General features: G+C 32.4%; 1 protein-coding gene and 1 long non-coding RNA gene across 6 annotated transcripts; both read left to right on the top strand.

Annotated features, from left to right (window-relative positions):
• Window positions 1-4,822: 4,822 nt before the first annotated feature.
• Window positions 4,823-17,290, top strand: LOC105789022 (uncharacterized). 5 transcript variants are annotated; one of them, XM_052627601.1, is made up of 23 exons: window positions 4,823-5,107; window positions 5,258-5,301; window positions 5,376-5,439; window positions 5,596-5,704; window positions 5,808-5,875; window positions 6,002-6,099; window positions 6,359-6,530; window positions 6,850-7,078; window positions 7,241-7,367; window positions 7,529-7,635; window positions 7,739-7,831; window positions 8,309-8,437; window positions 8,547-8,680; window positions 11,754-11,843; window positions 12,059-12,141; window positions 12,845-13,028; window positions 13,139-13,210; window positions 14,029-14,053; window positions 14,803-15,077; window positions 15,463-15,640; window positions 15,722-15,927; window positions 16,770-17,036; window positions 17,125-17,290. In XM_052627601.1, exons 1-23 carry the CDS (start codon window positions 5,048-5,050, stop codon window positions 17,167-17,169), a joined length of 2,859 nt encoding a protein of 952 aa, XP_052483561.1. In that variant the 5' UTR covers window positions 4,823-5,047; the 3' UTR covers window positions 17,170-17,290. The 5 variants fall into 5 exon arrangements, with proteins under 5 accessions (XP_052483561.1, XP_012471670.1, XP_012471672.1 ...); XM_012616216.2 differs by having other exon boundaries at window positions 4,824-5,107; window positions 14,014-14,053; XM_012616218.2 differs by having other exon boundaries at window positions 4,824-5,107; window positions 12,068-12,141; window positions 14,014-14,053.
• Window positions 8,689-11,600, top strand: LOC128039256 (uncharacterized). The gene is made up of 2 exons (XR_008193754.1): window positions 8,689-10,338; window positions 10,437-11,600. It is a non-coding gene; the product is annotated as an uncharacterized LOC128039256 (long non-coding RNA).
• Window positions 17,291-21,372: the final 4,082 nt, after the last annotated feature.

Below are 21,372 nucleotides of genomic sequence, written 5' to 3' on the forward strand. Positions count from 1 at the left end.
CAGATTATGACGAGCTCGAGGGCTGATCCCGTTGTAAAAAGAATTTGAGGATTCGAGATAGAAATGAGAAAATAAAATGGACTTTGTGGCATGCAATGACATATATGTAAATGTGATATGATGATTGAAGACATTATATTATGTGTTCATATATGATATACCAAATGAGATATGGAATGAGACTATGCACATGACACATGAAATGCAAACTTGATTTTGTTGATAGTTAGATCACATTTTGATTGTATTTGACATCTTATTTCTATTTGAATTATTGATTTAAATCACAATGACACCACTAAGCCATATAGCTTGACGTATGGTTTATTTATTTTCATGCGTAAGTATTGTAGATCTCGAAGCTTCAAATTGAACGACAACATCCAGATTCAACTCTTGGCCTCAGAAAATTTGTATAGTTTTGTCTTGTTTATGGCAAGTGGCACGTACCTAAGGTTTTGAGTTGGTATTTTGGTTCATTTTGATGTTTTGGTAATCATGGTAGGAATGTTTACCCTTTTAAATGTGTATATGTTTATTTGAGAGTATAATAATGAGTTTGCTTAATCAAGTTTTGTGATGCTATGAATTGAAATTAGAACGTTACTTGTATGCCAAGTAAAAGATTGTTATGCTTGAATTTAGAATAAATAGGCTTGTACTTGAAATCATGCATTAATAGGTAAGTAATATGATATGGATGATGAATTTGCATTTGAGTTAATACCTAATATATGATAAGCTAAGTTGTTTGGTCATTTAAACCATTTGGTATTAATGCTTGACAAGTTTGTGTCATATGATGCAAAATTGGGGAAAATTGCCCTCACAGTCGCGACATCCCCTTATTGGTGTCCCGACATTAAGTCTTTGCTCCCATAGTCGTGACTCTCCCTTGCTAAGGTCGCAACATAGAGTTCCTTGTCCTCAAGGTTGCAATTCACCTTGATTGAAGTCATAGCATCATGTTTCTACCCTTCATGTCGCAAAACTCATTCTTTAATGTCGCAACATAACTCCTATATTTTGAAATTTTTACGTTTTAGTCTTTTTGTATATTACCAGTGTTCATAAGTGCTTTTGAAAGCTCATTTGTAATCAAGATTTGAATAAATATTGTGTTTTATTAAGTTTTGAAACTAAAATTGCTTATTTGACTTGTCTATTAGATATTGAAATAAAATCATAATTTCTTCGACAATGAATGTGACATATCGTATCTCATCGGGTCAAGAGTGAGGTGTTACATTGGTAATACTTTAAAACCATATAACATCCAAAACAAGTCTATTACCAATCTAAATCATAGTTCAAAATCAATTGAAACATTTTTATGTATGCTTATAATAAATTTGTGAATCAACCAAGGCCTAAGGCCTACCAACTAAATCCCTATGCATAAACATCATTATCATCCATAATAGTAAGACTTAATGTAAAAAGAAACTAGCATATATGCATATACGTGATAAAGTATAGACTCTCTAATAATGCCACTAAGAGCGACTATACAAATAAGCGAAATTCATACTTTTCAAGTCTTGCCAACCGTGACACGATTCCAAGAAAGGTGGTTGACTTCATGGACACTCTTCAAAATTCTACACGCAAATAAACAACGATATGTTAAGTTAAAATGCTTAGTAAGAATTCATGGAAATCAACTTACTTACCCTTTTTTCAACAATGTAGTTAATCAATTGAAATGCTTGAAGATATAAAACATGAGTAAATAATTATAAATTAAAGCGTATAAATATACTAAAGCATGATTTCATCTTCATCAAGCAAAAATTCACTACAAAATAGATCTATTGAGTTCAAATGTATATTACGACATAATTAATGCATTTAAGAAGTTTATTATCTCATAACACATTTAAACTCATACATAATGTTGAATCAATAAGCACAATAGTTCACATATTTAAATTCTTAACCTTTGATAGCCTTAGCAAAATGAGACTTGGGCATGCAAGACGACCAACCTTACTCTTCACATATTGCACCCAAAGTGCATCCAACCTAATGTCATACACATACATATAAAAAGCACCCAAATACACATTTGTGCTATGCCACAAAGGCATCACATCACATCATCGCTTCAAATACACATCGTCATTCCATAACATGTAATATAGTCTCTGTTGGCATGCCAAATGTATCCTAACTATTTTACCAAGTTTTCAAGGGCAAGATTTTTATTACAAATCATCATGTCAATATCAAGTCATACAATAAACACATATATCACATAAACATTTCATATATACCCATTCGCACTTTCTAATAATTTCACATAAACATATTTCATATATACGCATTTCCCATGCCATATATAAATTTCACCATACCAATAAGCATTTAGTTAAAATTACAATATTATTTATCCTTATATTAATTTATTAAACTCATTTAATTTTCATCTACTCTAAGGTAAAAAAAATCTCTATGAGAACTTACCTTCAAAGGACAAAATAGGAGAAAGATCTCCTTCTCCACCTTTATTCAACAACTATTTCTTTTCTATGCTTGAAGCACCACCTTCAAGCTTTTTCTCTTTAATAGATAATAAATACACTAATAAAATTTGATTTAAAAAAAAATGTCAAATACACAGCAAAATTTTAAAATTTTTCTTAAAACTAAGTCTTGTGATATGTATAGTAATAAACTTTAGACCTAATTAGTACCTATGCTTTAAGCAAGGCAGTCTAAGTCGTTTTCTAACTTTCTACCAAACGATATTCTTTGTTATCCTTGAACATTGACTTGCTTAGAATATGGGCTCTAACTTTACGAACCAATAACATAGAATGAAAAATTAGATTTAATTTTAGAGGAAAAATTAATTCTCTCTCTAGGAAACCAAAACTTGAGCTTTTAAGAAAATAGATTTTATTTTGTAAATAAAATGGAATTTGTGAGGAAATATATTTATTTGCTTTGTTCAATAAAACTGGATAACTAATTAATTTAATTTTCACTTCAAATATCAGTTATTTAATTTCAATCAATTAAATATTAATTTGAAAATTTAATTTAATTTCTAAGTCATCTTTTGTACATAGCCAGAAAAGGCATTCACTGCAGTTGGTGATGCATGTCGTTTATTTCTCTTATTTGTCATTTTTATTCATTCCATATTTTCAATTCTTTGAGTTATGTCAAGCTAGCGAGGGAACTGATTGGACATATATATAATTAGAGCTCAAATAATTTGTAAGTAACTTCGATTATTCGTCTATTAATTATAACATTATTTAATCGTAGAGTCATTCCACTAAAATGACATAATTGAAATCTTCCTTATTATATACCATTACGAAAACAACTTAATAGATGTTTGTCCAATGACCTTGTTATAAGTGTACTATCCTCATGGGATATCCTTTATCTATTTGGTTAAATTTGTTTACCCAATATGATCTTATTTTATCTTATGGTAACCATTATATTTTCCTTCATGAAAAGGTCATTTACTAACAAATATTAATTAAATCATATCCTAGACAAATGATATGTGTCCACTTTACTTTTTCATCTATCATGTAATGCAATTGACAGGATACCATTAACCCTTTATTGGTCTATGAATTTCACTATTGTAAATAAAGTTATGTCATGGAAAGTCGTATACTCAATGTATCAGCTTTCAACTCTTTAATTATTTAAACTCAAGCTTTTAATACATCAAAATATATGAGTTACGCACACATAGTCAGCCACTTGCTCAAGATTGAGGTAAGTCATACTATGAATTTCACAAGTGAACTAATCCATAAATGAATGTAAGATTAATTTAACTTGGGTTATATCTAATGTATTGTCAATCTAAACAACCACTTCCATGCCTTTATCATGTAGGAGTCAATCACTCCGATACCTAAGGCAATGTATCTCTCTTCTTGGACTTGATAGACAACATAATAGTCATTTAACTTATTTGCTCAATTTCGATTCACCAAACTATGGACCTTTTAGATTACCTACTAATACAAGTTCTCTTCTTGCATTAGGATCCAAACATATTATGCAACTTAGTATTAATTAAACATTAAGTAATTAATAAACCAATATTTGCTTATATTTTTCTTTGCGTGCAAGAATCTGTTGAGGACAAATACAAATGATATTAATGTGTATAATAGAATTTTATTCAAACCAATCTATTCGAAAAATTATAAATAAAAATGATGAATAAACTACACTTAGGGCATTGGATCTTAATAATCTCTTACATGTTTTGGTAAGGTAGATGAGTCATATTTCACATTATCATACCTTCTACATGTTTCTCAAAACTCCTAACCACCAAAACCTTGGTAAATGAATCCGCAAGATTGTCTTCAAATGCGACTACATCCACTATTTCGTTAGTTAGCGCCTCTAGGATAATGTGATATTTCCAACTATTGTGTTATGTCAGTTTTTGACTTGTTGCTTTCTTAGTATTAGCTATTACTACATTGTTATTGTAATACAACGTAATAGCTTTCTCTATAACGGAATGACTTTGAGATGAGTAAGAAAATTCCAAACTTAAACTACTTTTTTGTTGCCTCAAAAGCAGTCACATATTCGGCCTCCATAGTGGAGTCAACGGTACAACTTTACTTGACACTTCTCCACACTCACTGTCTAGGGTTTAGGGTTTAGATGTCAAAATTTGTATATAGGATAGAAGTTAAATCTCCAACTGAATATATAAGCAAATTTGTAGAGATGACAAAGTTGAGTGTCAAATATAAAAATTTAACTAAAACTCGGGAAATTTCTGTTATTATGATATTTTTGTTAAAATATAAAAAAATTTGGATACGTTTTCTTGAAAACCAGATCTCCCCATTTCACCATCGCTCTCCATTTACCTTCATTTGATTTACTTTCTATTTCAATGTCCGTTAATCAAATTCGAACTGAGATTCGAAACTCTCTTTTGATTCAAATGTCGGTTATTCTTAGATGAATTTTCCGTATGTGCCAATTCGAAGCAAAAAATTGAAGTTTATTTTTACCAAGTTGAGAAACGCTGTGATCTTTCATGGCATCTTCAAGCAAAGCCAATCTAGCTGAGCAAGATGAAGGAGAGGAAGCAGAGGAAGTGCGTTATTCATAGTTTCACTTTCGTTTTTTCCTGCTTTCGTTTTTTCCTGCCTTAGTGTTCATAGTTTCGTGGCTAGAAAATTAGAAAGCGATTTTAATTCCTTTTCTTCGTAAAAAAAAGTAAAGTTTATATTGGATATTTGTGCAGATTGAACACTTCAATGATTTCACTCTGGCTTCTTCATGGGAAAGGTGTTTGATAATATAACAATTTCTACACTTCATCCTGCTTTATAAATGTGATATTACTGATTATCGAATTTTAGGTTCATATCTGAAATAGAGGCTACCTGTCGGCAGTGGTTAGCTGATGGTCCAAAGCGTTTGCTGGTACGCCTGCTTCAGAAAACTTGTTTTATTCAAAATGTTTATAATTTGTGCTATTTGGGTTCTAGAGAAAAGAATAAGGAATGCTGGTTAAGGTTCTATTTCCTAGGTCATGATCACATTAAATAATATCAGACTTCATCTGTAATTTTGATGTAGGAAAAGGGAGCAGTTCATCTGGACTCATCTGATAACATATATAAGGTCAAATCTGAGTTAAAAAATGCTGCAAAAATCTATTCCATGGAGTACTACTTTGAAATCAGCGGTAATGGTACTTTTGGAGAAAAGATATTATCTCTTAATGATTTACCTATCTTAGTATCGTGTTTTGAGCTTATGTTTCTTTGCTTGTGTTTTGATTGGCACAGGCAAAATTGCTGACTGGAATTGCACTTTGCATGATTTGCAGCTTTGCTTTGGAGTAAAAGAATTCTTGGTATGCTCGTGTCTCATGCTGTCTCTTCCTTCTTTTCAATAGTTTTCTTGATAATAATATTTTTCAGATTTATATAATGCTATCCTATGCTTTCTTTACCTTTGGACTAACACGTGCCATCAACAGGTGATTTCACCTCAAAGTGCCAGCGGTGTGGTACTTGATGCGCCAGAGGCAACCAAGCTTCTAAGTGCAGTTTCAATTGCTTTAGCAAATTGTTCAAGGTTAGGATTCTGACTGTAATTGGTGCCATGAAATACATTATAGCATGGAATCCTCTTCGATCTTCTAGTTTTTATCAGTAGCAACATATGGTGTTATTAACTTTTAAACATTCTTTTAACACTTTGGCTTATTACTTTTCCCTCATAAATGTTGTCAGAAACAGTTTATATTAGTGTTGTAATTAATACTTTTACTCTATCTGTTTCATTAAATATTAATTTAGATTCTGAATTTTTTGTATACATTTTGGTACTGCAGTCTGTGGCCAGCTTTTGTCCCTGTCCATGACCCTTCTAGAAAAGCATTTATTGGAATACAAAACATGGGAACAATTTTTACGAGACGGTTTGAGGCAGATCGTATTGGTAGCCAGGTTCCTATAAAGTTCATGCATCTGGAAGGACTGTATGAGTTGTTTGTTTCTAAGTTTGTAAGTTCATTTTTTTTTTATTAAAAGCCTGCAGATTCTTCTAAGCTTACGAACTATAGGGTTTGTTTAGTTTTTAATATTTAACATGGGTTTATTATTATTACTTGACAGTAAGATGATATCAGATCTTCTAAACTAGCATTTTGCTAATTTTCTCAATTGATAAAGCTGAAATTTTGTTTAATGTTGGTCTTGATCATGATGCTCAAAGTATCCTTTCCCATTGTTTGTGCAAATTTTGCTTCAGATTTGTAATATTTTTGCATTCACATTGACTATACCCTTAGAGGTAGTACTAATTGATCATCTATTTTTGAAGGCTTACTGCATGTCAGACCATTCAATGCATCTTTTCAGAGTACATCTTTTAATGAAACTCACCTATCAAACACTTCCGAATGATGAGGACAATTACGATGATATCCAAGAGGTTGATACCGAAAATGCCAAATCTGAAACAAGTCCAGGCTATGATAATCCCAATAGGAAGCATTGGGATGATGATTGCCCTTGGAATGAGTGGTATTCCGCTGAAGATCCAGTAATGGGTAAGCTTATGTTTGTTATAACTTTTTTTATTCGGAGAACTGATATGGACATTTGCCTCCTAGAGGAATTGCAAATTTTCTGAGCTGGTGCAAGCTCTGAGGGTCTGCTTTTTCTTTGTTCAATTGCTGGCGGGCAATGTTTGATGGATTCTATGCATGTAGGATTTGATTTAGTGGTCACTTGGTCAGAAAAGGTGGTTGAAAGCTCCTTGGAAATGGCTGAAATGGAAAATGCTTCACCCCACGAAGCTGAGAAGTGGATCTTAGCTCCAAATTTGTACCCCAATCTGTAAGGAGTTTATGCCATGGATTCTCCTTTTATTCTGAACTATTAAGATTGATCCTTCTGAAAATTCAACTACCTTTGTATGTTTATGGTCCCTTTGTTTCATTAATTTCTTTATATCTTTGTTACGTGATACATCTGATTACACTGATTTTTATATGAAGTGATAGTTCAAAAGGAGACAGAATTGGATTTGCTTCCCAGTTGCATCTTTTGGTTAATGCATTGGAGATGTCATTTGAAGCTCCATTTATAGAGGATTTTGTGTCAGGTCTCGATGGCTTTATCTGAATCTCTGCTTATGTATTATGGAGACCATTGAGATATGGAAAATTTATTTTAAATTTTATAACTGCTGCATTTATTTCTTGCAGTTGAAAATCCTGGTTCAGACAATTTGGAGTCTACTATGGTTATACCGCCACCAACCGTCCTTGACCGTGTGCTTAAAGATCTCTTTCTTGAGGGTAATTTTTACCATTCTATTAAACACTTTGATGTGTTATGCCTCTGAGAATCTCTATAATGCTTTCCCAGTTTCTCTCTCTCTCTCTCTGTCTATACACACACACACACACACACGCATATATTATATGTTCTTATTTAAAGTCTTGATGCATACTGCTCTGGTTTGCTGCTTAAGTTACCATCTTCATTGTAGTATCTTTTACTAAAAGTAAACAAATATCTTTTTGTCCCGAAAGGAAAATTCTCTCTTTGGTCATGAGAGGTTAAGGTGAGTATGTGTGAAGCTGTGTCAGATTCAGTTGGTTTGGCTTATGTGCTTAAGTAGCTTCTTGTTTAGAAGATTTTTCATTGAGTTTTAGGCCTTACTATTTAACTTTACATCTTGCTCCGTGTATTAATTTTCTGTCTTGACATATGACTCAACAGAGAACTTCTTGTTTAGTGTTCTGCTGTTCCTTTCTAATTTCATATAACAGATCCCCAGTTACCTGATTTTGCTAAAGATGAACATAAGAGTTCTCGAGCTATTAAAGGAGCACCTGTTGAGTCTCTTTTTGCGCAGTTTTGTTTACACTCGCTATGGTTTGGCAATTGTAACATACGTGGTATGTATGAAAATCATGCATGATAAGTTGTCTTGAGATAATTTATCTGTAGTTGACCTTGAAGCAATTTTTTTTTGCTGAATAATGGTTATGGTTCTTGTCTCTTTAGCCATTTCTGTGCTCTGGATAGAGTTTGTTCGAGAAATTCGCTGGCATTGGGAAGAGTCACAGCCATTGCCTAAAATTCCAGCCAATGGTTCAATTGACCTAGCAACTTGTTTGATCAACCAGAAGCTACAAATGGTAATAAATTCTAATGACTTGGACAACTTTTGAATTTGTTCCTGTGAAGTCAGTTAATATTGGTGGAAATCAAGGACTTTTAATAGAACTGACCTTACTGTTTCAAGTTTTTATTATTGGCTTCTCTTTCTGGCTGGATGATGCTTATTAGTTATTGTCTCCTTCCTGTTTTGATTCCTTTCGCTTACATTCTTTTATACCGTTAACTCTAAGACTTTTCATCATACTCTATGATCTTGTGCCCTAAATTCAATTTATTAAAGTTGGAAGGAGAAAAGGAATACAAATAAAGCTGTATTTGCCATGCAATTATCTCATGAACCCTTAGCAATTTTCTGAATTATCACCACTGCTGTAACTTACCTGCTAACCGTTCTAGTTCAAATCCGTTCAGCCATAACATTTTTTGTGGTAAAATGATTTTCTTAATCCTGAGAGTCTTCAATTACATTGAATGGGTACAAACAGTTCTGTTATTTAAGGATCTATACTGTAGTCTAAGCTTAGATCTAAAGACTGAGAAGCACAGCACAGAGACACAGTGTGGTATGACATGACACATGGTGACAAATGAGTTACTTGAAAATTTCAAACGGGTACACCAATGCACAATAATAATAAAATATTTTTTATAGAATAATGTACACTAAAAATATAAAGTTGATGCTTTCAAATCAAATATTAGCATGAAAATAGCTTTCTATTTCTTTTAAAAGTTTTGATTTTAAAAGCATGAACCTATAATACCCATTAGGACCAAATAGCTCAAATTCCAAACCCAGAATGCCCTAAATCATCATATTCTAAATTACTCAACAAGAGAAACCTCCATACTTGTCTCATCGTTTTCCTCTTTGTCTACTCTCTTTCATTCTCAGTCCTCATAACACATTTGCATAACTCTTTCCTGCATTTAACTCTCCATTCTTGTAATTTCTCTCTACATCTTCTTTTCCTTTATGGATTTCAAGCATTTAAGTTCCTTAGGATATGGGCTTTTGCTCATTGTTAATTCTGTATTGGAGAAAAAAATGCCAAGAAAAAAAATCGTGTGACCAACATGTCTTGACGTTGTCCAATTTTATTTTATTGACATGTCCTCGCATGTATATGTATTCTGCTGTGTCAGAGCCTTCTCCAACAATTGGAAACTCCCCTGCAATGAGTGTTCTTTCATCATAACCGATGCAAGATTACCTTGATTGCATTATGTTGTCAAGAACTTGTCTATTCCTAAGACAAAGTTAGACCAACAAAAGGTTGAACACTTCAATCAAGCAGACAAACCTATTGCCCTTAAAAAGATATTTGTTCTTCTCATAACCCCCATCTAATTTACAATCTTATGAGTTATCACCGATTAACACCCTCATATTATGCCTTCACCTTGTCTTTATCCAATGTGCCCATTCCTAAGACTGAGTTAGATCAGTAAAAGAATTACCCGGTTAAGCAACTGAAGTAACGATTGATGATTTTTGTCTCGAAGCCTGATACTGTAAATACTCATCATAATCTAATCCAGACAACATGACAGATTTGGCACCTTATTAGCAGTGGGAAGAGGAAGAATCCCATCTCCTTGAGCTTGGGCCACATGAGCAGTGGGCCAATTATTACGAGAGGGTTGACCATGAAGATCCCAACATGTATCACGTGTATGGCTATTTTTATCACAATACGTGCAATGAAGCCAAGATCCTGTGCCTCTTCCTTTACGATTACCTCCTTGTTGACTAGTTTTCTGTGTTGCTAGCACAAAGGATTCTCCCTCAACTTGGTTTGGGTTGGAGGAGATTCAAAGTAACCGAGCCGTCACATCATCAAGAGTGGGAATGATTGGGCTAGCAAGGATTTGATCTCAGACTGAAGCTAAGTCAGTTCGCAGTCCTATCAAAGCAAGCACCATAAAAAATGTCCCGCTGCTACTCTTGTTCAGTAACACTTTCAGAAAAAGGCATAAGAACATTAAACTTGCTTTTCAAGGTTTCAACCTGACCCAAATAGCTTGACATATCCTATTGATTCTGCTAAAGATTAACAAGATCTGAGGCAATCTTATAAATTCGCTGAATATAATTAGTGTATAAATTCTTGGCCTTAGCCCACACTTTGTAACATGTTTTACAAGATTGAAACAAAGTGACTAGCTTTGGCTCAAGAGAATGCCATGACAGACTACATAATTGAGCATCAAGTCTAGCCCAGGTATCTTTATCCTATTCATCGATCTAATTAGCTTCTTTTTTCCAAGTGGTCCTTGAAACCTTCTCCCATAAACCAGAGTTCAACCGAAGCCACCCGTGACACATAGTTACTGCTACCTTGAAGTTTGACGGTGGTAATTTCAAGGGAACTAGGCAGTGAAGAGAATAAAGGTTTATAGACTCAATATTGAAGAGAGTCAAGGAAAAATACCAACGGGTGGAAATAGTAGGTCAATAACACCACTGTGGTCGGGAGAGGAGTGTCCACCTTTAGGGAAGACTCGCGGTGTCGAACAGTGGCCAGAGAAGGTCTAATGCATGCTCACTCGTCATCACGTGGGAGGGGCAAAAAAAGGGTGGTGGTGTTTGTGGCTCACACGCATGCTTTTCGGTGGTCAAAGGACGGTGGGTATTTCAATGGGAGGGGTGGTGAGACTTTATTGGCTTTGATACCATGTAAATTTGAGTGAGAGAAGAAGAAGAAGTGAGAAGAGGCTGCTGTTACACCTAACTGTTTGACTGTAATAGCCATGAGAAAATAGTAAAAGAAGATGACAAATAGAGTGAAAGGAAGAGAGGTTAATTCTAAAATGTATTTCTTGCATATGTACATTATGTTACATAACCTATTTACAAAGAAGGAAAGTTTAATATATGATACGCCCAACTTTATGCAAGTCAATCCCTAGAATCATGACACAATAATTCCCTAAGATTACTATCACAACAGGTTCTAATAGGCTCTAGTGCCTGAAGCATCTTATCTTATTCTGTAATCAGTTCTTTTTAATATTTTCACTGTTTCTTTTTCCTTAAAGCAATATGATGGCCAATTAATCGTTTAACTTTGTCTTTTTTCTGGTCAGCTTGGAATATGCATTGGGAAGAAGCGTGAACTAAATGAAGAATTTGAAGACTGTATTGGAACTAAAGATAATGCATCTGCAAATATGGAGGTCATCACCACCTTTTGTCTCGTCTTGGTTCCTCTACTGCTTCCCGTGCTTTTTGTAACTGATAGTGAGCAAGGCGAGGTAGAAGGCAAGAAAAGGGGCCTAGCCCTTATTTTCTTCTGCTTTCAACCCTCTCTTTCTCATGATATCTATTCAACTTGTTCCCTTATGGACTTAGTTCTTTATCTTGTCTTTCGCTTGAAGTCTTCATTTGACAGAAAATGCAGGAAGTAAATAAAGTTGGAGATGAGTCTTCTAGTTTTCATGCTCAGAGTCAAGCCTTTGATGAGAAACGTGACAGGTGAACTAAGCATGTGAGAGTTCTTTGGTTTCTTTATAAAAGTTGCCATCCTTAATGGCTTTTCCAAATCCTTATATTCTCTGCTCTTTCTCTTGCTACTTTTCCAGAGATATTAATTTTTTTTGGCCTCTACTAGAACCATTTTAATTTATCCTTATGATGACACCTACTAAAGAGTTAGTAAGATTGAGATACCTACTGTTTATAAGCCATAATAAGATATGGTTTAAAGTTTAGGTGATGTAATAAGAAAAAGGTTTACTGTCATCTGAAAATGTAGGTTACGTAATTATGAAATAGTTGGCTTTGTAGTACTGAAAGTTGTGATTGGGAAGAATGAGTGAGCTAGCAACTATGATATCAATGATGAATTTTTGCACCTTGTTGCATAACTAAGTGGTCCATTTAAATGATGTTGTGGTGAGATGCTCACTACACTTTAATTCAACTTTGTCCATTACGTTTATTCTAGCAGATAGTGAGCTGGGTTCATCGCATGGCTAGAATTTAGCTGTGGGGCCTGAGTTCGAATGTTAATTAGTAAGTCATTCTAGACCTTTAAAGATCCAATGAAAATGAGAGAATAGATCTATCAATTCATGATTAATAAAGGTGTGCAATATGTTACTGCATCCTTTACTTTGGACTAGAATTGTATAAAAATATGATGGGAACCTTTATTTATTATTATTGTTTTTTGCAGTCTCTTGACTCCCGAAGGTTTTAATGGATCTAAAACAGTTGAATCAAAGTTAAGTGCAAATGCTCAAGATGTGCATTCTGCTGATAAAAGCACTTTGGATTCTATTAGGAGAGGTTCAGCTGGTCCTGTGGGATCTATGAAGCTTCTGAAATTGTGTCAGAGCTTGCATGCTCCTTTTACGCAGGTTTCTTTTATATCTGTGAATTACTGATATATATTGTAAATTTCTCACTGAACAATATCCTACTAGGTATAATTGACATAGCAGTTGTCTTTTTCTTTGAATCATCACAGAGTGCACCACTCATGACAGAAGACATGCATGAAGAACGACTCCATGCTATTGAGACCTTTGGTTTTTCATTTGTAAGCCTAAAGTGTTTGCAAGTTATTTTTCTATGAGTGTCATTCTGCTAACTTTTTGTTGCAACGGACCAGCCATTAATCTTAATCATATCAAATTGGAGTCTAATGTTTTGCACATGAAATTAGTCAAGGCATCCATCTTGTTTCACATACCTCTTAATGGTTGAAAGACTTAGTCATTGGAGTTCAGTTTAGACTTAGTTGTTTATGACCCCAAAACATCTATTCTAATTAAGTGGAAGGAGATGTTGATATTATGCTTGACAAACTACCAGGTTGAGCATCCAAATTGGTTTCAGTAGGGACATTTTCTTTGATGTGTTCCCTCTAGCTTATTTCCAAACATATTACTTCTCTCAAGCTCAAATAAGGTTTAATGTGACCTAAGGTTTGCAATAATGTGGATCACTATAACATTCACTCAAAATTGATACTAGCAGCTTCCTTAAATTTAGACTGTTGTAACAAAGGTCCAATGGTGTTTATTTCATGTGCTAAATATTTAAAATTGACAAGTTGGCTTTCGTTTGCAACACTTCATCTAGCAAATTAATAGCATAAATCCCTTCATTATATAGTGTTTAATGGATGCTTTATGGTTTGCTTTTTTGGTGCTATTGGAATCTTGAATTTTATTTGCTTTGCTTATCAGCGTTTGCAATATGTTTACCTTTATACCTTTATCCTTTCCATGTTTCATTTATTGTGATGGATATTAGGTTATAGGACTCGTTGTATTTCATGCTGTCTTGAATAATTTTATCATTTAGTGGCTTAGGTAGTTGTTTACTATTTGATTACAGAACTTTTCTGCGCAGTTGGAGAGAGAGACATTATCTTCAGGTAATTACTATGGTTAAGCGCCCTTCCTTTTCAGTGTAGATTTTGTTATGTTATGCTGTAAGTCATCAGATATTGCCACTAGTACATGTGGCTTCAAGTGATCACTATATTCATTTCATATAGAACCATGCATTTGATGTGGAGTTGGGAAACTGAACTGCAATAAAACTTTTTGACATGGAGCTAAAGAAACTGTTGAATTGTTGGCACAAGTAGTCATGTTTAAAGGCAGAAGCATGTTGAATTATGTCTTAGGTTGTTCTGATAAGGCTGATAACAAAGACCAACTCTCTCTGCATTTTGAAATCCTTCTGGGAGTATGTTTGGTTGTTGCTATTTTCCTACGTGGAACTTTTAGTCCCAATTCATCAGTTTTGTAGTTTACTACGTGTTTTGTGTATATATATATATATATATATATATATAAAGGTAACTTACTGAGTGTGATCAGATTTTGGATTTAATTTATAAAAAAAAAGGTTTTTGATCCAATCAATTGCCAAGGAGATTGATTCTTCAATTGCCTTCTGAATTAGCTAAAGTTATTTATGTATGAAAGCAAATAGGATAGAAACAGTAATGTTCAGACTTATATGACATTAGCTGTTAAATGGTCTCTTTATTCTCAATTTGACCTTATTTCAGCTTTCTCTAATAAGTTTGACGTTTAAGTTTCAAATACTTCCTTAATGTAATCTGCTCCATGTTTGTTTACACATCTTTACTGATAATTCTTTGTATTTTGAAAGACATGTCAGCTTTTAAAGCTGCAAATCCTGGTGCTGTTTTCGAAGATTTTATCCGGTGGTATTCACCTAGAGATTGGGAGAATGACAAAAGTGAGGCAAAAGGTCCATCCACAGATCTTACAGAGGGTATGAATGTTGACTGGCCTCCTCAAGGAAGGCTTTCACGGCGGATGTCTGAAAGTGGGAACTTTTGGCGAAAGATTTGGGATGAGGCTCCTATTTTGCCAGCTTCTGAGCAGAAACCACTACTGGATCCAAACCGAGAAGGAGAGAAGGTCAGGTTGAACATGGAAGAATGAACATCTTTTCTCATCTTTATTTCTGCTTGTTGCATAGAAGGTTTCTCCATTGATTTTATAAGAATTCAAGCTATCTTTTGCCTATAGAGGTGGAGCCCCCAAGGGCAGATCATTATTATTCAAATGCCATTGTTTTTGTGCTTATTTTGAGAATTTATATTTAACCTTGTCCAACTGTGATTTTAGGGATTTAGTGCCAATGTTTCATTTACTTGGGCATTCTTAAATGATTTCAAATTAAGAATTTGATTTTAGATTTTATAGTAAACTAAGATAAAAATATTGTAATTTGGTTATAACTGGGGTTGAATAGTTCTTTGACGATTACAGCTTTACCTTTTATGGCTTCTTAAATCTGCAGATCCTTCATTACCTGGAAACTATGCAACCCCATCAGTTGCTTGAGCAAATGGTCTGTACTGCATTCAGAGCGTCAGCTGACACTCTAAACCAAACAAATTATGGAAGCTTGAAGGAGATGGACACGAAAATGGACCAACTGTACCTTACTATGGCATCTACGTTAAGGCCTTTGCAAGGTATTGTTCATCATTCTAAGAAGTTTATTCTTCTTTGAAATTGAGGTCATTTAAATTTCAAGTTCTTTTGTAATGTTGCAGTGAACCTATTATCTAACACCAGTGACACTATTGAAGACCTCCAACGGCTTTGTGTTGTCTTTGAACATGTCGAGAAGTTGTTAATACTTGCAGCTTCCCTTCATCGTAGATTTAGACAAGTGCCACGAATCTCGGAAGCCATTTTCAGTAACTACTACAACTTTTACCTTCCAACCATGGGAATTGGCTTAGCTGATACTCAGAAGGTAAATAGCCTCTATGCCCTGAATCTCCGCTGCTTTAGCATTCTAGCAGATTAATCCCTCTGTTTTTCATGGGTATTAGTGAATCAATGTTCTAGAAGGACTAATTTCAGTGGACTATTCTGTTAGAAAGTCCCTTTGATTTTAGTTTCATGCTTTTGAATAAAATTGAAATGAAAAAGGGTCCATTTTACTTGATGTCCCCAGACTATGACCTAGATTTTAAAATGTTCTAATTGAATTCTCAAAGTATCAGTATCATATGAAGCCGATCCTTTCATCAATCTAGTCGACAGCTTGGTTGTTAAATGCCAACTTGGATCTAATGTCTACATGTTGATCAAATTTTAAACATATGTACCTACTACATTGACAGTTTGGATGTAATATGTAAAGAAACAGTGTCATTAAAATTTATGAGGGCTTTTTTTAACATGCTAGATCCAAGCTGTCTAAGTGGTAGGTTCTTACGTATTTAAAATTTGATCCACTTCTTTAAATATGTTTCACATCAAATCCAAGCTAGTGTTTAACACCCAAGTTGGCGAAATGATATAATTGATATGATATTGATACTTTGAAGAATCAATTAGAATGCTTTAAAGTTTGGGAACTAATTTAGAATATAGACTATAGTTTGGGACATCTGGTGCAATTAACCTGATGAAAAAAGTCGCAAATATTCAGCAATTTAGTAGTTTTCTACTACATACTGTTTGGAATTAGGAATTAACTTGAATTTAATTCCAGTTTGCTTTTTCTTAATTTAAAATTTGCCCACCCCTTAGAAACTTCGCTGCAATTGCCTTGAGTTTAAATTCTCTGCAAACATTTATGTTGCTTAGGAATTTGACATGAAGCTGCAACTAAGTCAGAATGAGAGACAAGTTGTGTCAAATATGTTCACGCCACCAACTGCTAATCAGTCATGGAGAAAAGTTTTAAGCATGGGCAATCATCTGAACGGCCATGAACCAATCCTCAGGGAGATCATCTTCTCAATGCACGATAATGCCAGTGACAATCACTACGCAAGCGGCAGCCCCAGGGATTATCAACAGGATACAGAAACATATCGGATGTATACATGCGGAACCTCGAATGATCTTCGGGTAGCACTTTCTATTATCTCATATGATTAAAATTCCTTTTCAAATAATATATATACTATAAATTGATCTATTGTTTTTGTTTCGTTAGGGTCTACTTTCACCCCTTAGAATGTTGGCAATTGAATGTCACTGACCATAGGATATATTGCCTGGCATAGTAGGCTATTTCTTTTGCTTTGGAAGGTATACATACGTTTGTATAGGCAGTGCATCTCTAGAATCTAGATGAAATAAAAGGGCAAAATTTGCTGTCAGTCCTTATACTTCCGATGAAGTTTAATATTTAGTCCACATAGTTAAAAAGTTAATATTAAAAATCCTAGTTCAATCGTCCAATAAGTACATGTCATGACATAAATGTCTACTTGGCATGTTTCAAAATTTTGTCAATTTAACATATTAGTAAACATGCCATTGGCAAAAAAGTTCAATGATCAATGATTGAATTAGGATTTTTAAATCTAAAATATAATATAATTTTAAGCATATGAACTAGATCCTTATAACTTTGCTAAAATATAAAGACGAACTGCATGTTTTAACATAAATAACTTGGATGGGGAAGTGTTAGTGTGAGCTGTTTAAAGTTACTGAATTAGTTATACTATGATGATGTTTTCAGTAAATTACTGAATTTTTAATATAATTTACTAAATCTTTTATAAAATTACTTATAGTTAGATTATACTGAATTTCTTCTGAGCTCATGGGAAGCTCATTGTAAAGAGGGTGGTTTTTTTTTTAGATTTTTTCTAGGATAGTTTGTCAGTTGTTAGACAATCGTTTGCCTTTATTCTTTGTAATTTGGGTTATAATTTCATTAGATGTCCTCAAATTACAGGTTAAATTTAAATTGATTATTAAACTTCAAAGCATTTTAATTCAATCCTCAAATTAATGCATCATTTCAATCACGTTAATGTCCACGTTAAATGACATTTTGAATCTGATGTGGTTCCTTTTTAAGATACATATGGATTAATAACTATTTTTAAACATGTTACATCTAATTTGACATCTAACGTCAACTATTGCAGTTAAATTGAGAAAGGACCTGATTAAAACTATGCATTAGTAAGAGAATTCAATTGGAACATTTTGATATTTAAAGTTTGACCCATTGTTTGGGAACATTTGGTGCAATTAATCTTATATTTTTTCAGAACTAAAATCTAAAACCTTCTTTAGACTAATCCATTGCATACATATAAATTGTGCATGTTAAATTTGATGTGATTTCTTTTTAGAATAAATTGGCGGAACGATCTGATTGAAACTATACATGTAGAGGATTCAATTGGAACGTTCTGAAATTTAGAGTTCAATTTAAAGTCTGACTCATAGTTTGGGAATATTTGGTGCAATTAACCTTATATTTTTTTCAGAACTAAAATCTAAAATCTTCTTTAGATTAATCCATTGCATACATGTAAATTGTGCAAATTGAGTTAGTTTTGGATCAAATTAATTTGGATTAAATTAACTCATGTTTTCGATTTTCAGGTTCAAGTAAATTTTAATTTTAATTGCTTCGGGTTTAAATTATTTTAAATTACTTATTCAAGTCATTTCAAATTTAAATTGTAGATTATTTATCATTAAATTATAATGAAATCAATTAAATCGGTTTTTCGAATTCGAGTTAATCAACACACCTAATCTCTGGTATTCAAATTTAAAAAAATACAAATAAAGGACTATTCAAATTAATATATATATATATATATATATATATATATAAGATTTCATCATTCTAATAGATAAGAAAAATTGATATTGGTGGGGTTTGGTAGGCCCATCAAAGGACGGTTCAAAATTAAATTATAGGGCCTTACACTTACGGCCACGCAAGTGTGGGCCCGTTATCGCACAATCGAAGGAGAAAAAACAAACTTTATTCAAATTTCAATCTATTAAGATATGCCTTTTCTTCTTAGCTAAGTAGCTACTATTAAATATGACTTATCCATCCTTTCAAAAATAAATAAATAAATAAATAAATAAACTTATCCAATTAATTTTTATTTAATTACTTGATATAATCAATTTTAATAAAATGATATTTAATAAATTTTAAATTTGGATTTTTGTATTTGCATTTCAATTTAAATCTCGGCTTCTTCTTTTTTTTTTAAGAAAAAAATAAAATAATTATCCAATTTTCTTTTATAGTTGAGGGAGGAGAATGAGGTTATTTGAGATTAAATTCAAGCTCTCGTACCTACAACATAACGCTCTTGCTATTGGGCTAATAGGTTGTTAACATCATTTTATTTGTCTATACTAATATGTAAAGTTTTGTGTGAATCAGTGTAGCCCTCAACTGGATCTTTCCAAAAATTTCTTATTTTCACAAAGGAATAAATAATATTTTAAGGGTATTTTATCTTTTATATTTTCATATAAAATCTAGAAAATGCACATTAAGAAATTTTACCGTCTCAACTGAAGACATATTTAGTGTTTATATAATTTTTTAATAATTTATTAGATAAATATTTTACTCACATCGTGGGTATACCAAAATCTATTGATAATTAAATTTTGATTGAGGCCATGTTTTCACTCCTTTTAACTTATAAAACTCGAGCAATTTTAATTACTTTAATGTACTTCATGAAAATTAATAACATTGTTAAACCTTGTTAAATTGCATATTTAAAACCAACCATCCAGAAATTTATATACAAAAATTAAAAAAATCAATAATTCAACAATTTATATATTAAAATAATAAAATTAACGATTTAATTTTCACAAAATACAAGAATCGAATTCTGTTAAGGTAAAACAGATAAATTAAAATTTTAATTTTCATAGGTTCAAAATGAAATCACAAATCCAAATCTCCCATAAGTTGCTTTTATTCATAATCCTAAAATTGAAATAAATTAATCAATTGTTAATATGGGAGTCAAAATAACCACGAGTTAGATGAGATGGTAAAAGTCTTTTCTATTTTAACTAGTGGTCGAGGGTTTAATCATCGCCCTGGACATGAAATAATTTTAAAACTTGTGGCCAACATCTACTACCTAATGAACCTACTGAATGCAAAAAATTGATTGCTGAACTCGCTCCGATAAATACCTAAAAATATATATATATATGAGAGTCAAAAAAAGGTTTATCCAAAAAAGCTAGACATTGCAAAGCTTTCACCACATTTGGGTCAACATTACACAATAGACCCTACATTAGAAAGGGAATGGTAGGTAAGGATACTAAATAAAACAAAGGTGAAAGGTAGGGTAGGAAAAAAAATGTAGAGATTCAAAATTAATTACAACTATGATATTTTGAATAGCTTTGGTTGATAATTCGAATTAATTTTTCTAATACAAAAATATTTTATATTTAAAAATAACATATAAAATTTATCGATGTTTTACTTATTCAAAAATTTAATTAAAGAATATCATAACTTTATCGAATAATGTAAATAATGCCCAAAAAACCCTAAAAGGAAATAATTTTATCAAAATAAAATTTCAAAACCTAAAATTCAAAATTAATATATAAAAATTAAAAATCAAATCGATCCGAATTATCATAAATAATTTTAAAATATCAAAAAATCCAACCGAATCAAACTAAGATATTATGAATATGAACTCAGCTCATAATAATTAATGAGCAAACATCAATGCTTTGAACAAAGATCATGTATCACTCATGCTACTTCCATTCTTTATTTTTTCACTTCAACTTTGTGACCCCAAGGACCAGATTTTAATTTTAAAATTTCAAAGAAATTAATATGAAAAATACCTTTTCTTACTCCATTAAATTTTGAAAATATTAGCTAAAATAAGTTTCTAAAACTAAATTACATGAATATAGCATATTGGTTATTTTCTTACTCTTGCACAACTTTTGAGATCAAAAGTTGCTTTCTTTACAATAAAACTATTATTAAATAATTGAAAACGTCCTTTTGAATATTTATTTTTGTTTTATGTGAAAATGGTTAAATATAATTTTGGTCCCTCTACTATGCTTACAGTTAAGACTTAATTAATCTTTATATTTGAATTTATACAATTTGATCCCTAACTTTTATATTGTTTCCTTGTACTTACACATGGCACACCCAAACCATGCACCCTTTTTCTCTTTTTTTCATATAAAATTATTAAATTTCAAATTTGGTCCCTTTTATATGTTTGAATTTAAGATTTAATCTTTATATTTTAATTTTAATATAAATTGGTCCCTATTTTTTATAATGTTATTAATTAGTCCAAATGGTTAATATTGTTTACTTTTCGGTTAAAACATTTCATTGTTATCTATACTCTGAATACCCTATGAGTCTTAAAACCGACATTTGATT

This window comes from Gossypium raimondii, chromosome 2, assembly GCF_025698545.1.
Source record: "Gossypium raimondii isolate GPD5lz chromosome 2, ASM2569854v1, whole genome shotgun sequence".
Lineage (NCBI taxonomy): Eukaryota > Viridiplantae > Streptophyta > Magnoliopsida > Malvales > Malvaceae > Gossypium > Gossypium raimondii.

What these genes read in the sequence shown, in the direction of transcription:
- LOC105789022 (XM_012616216.2), top strand. Translation starts at nt 5,048, where the DNA reads ATGGCATCTTCAAGCAAAGCCAATCTAGCTGAGCAAGATGAAGGAGAG. An exon ending in CAAACCGAGAAGGAGAGAAG is followed by an intron (nt 15,078 to 15,462) that starts GTCAGGTTGAAC and finishes TTAAATCTGCAG; the next exon opens with ATCCTTCATTACCTGGAAAC. An exon ending in TACGTTAAGGCCTTTGCAAG is followed by an intron (nt 15,641 to 15,721) that starts GTATTGTTCATC and finishes GTAATGTTGCAG; the next exon opens with TGAACCTATTATCTAACACC.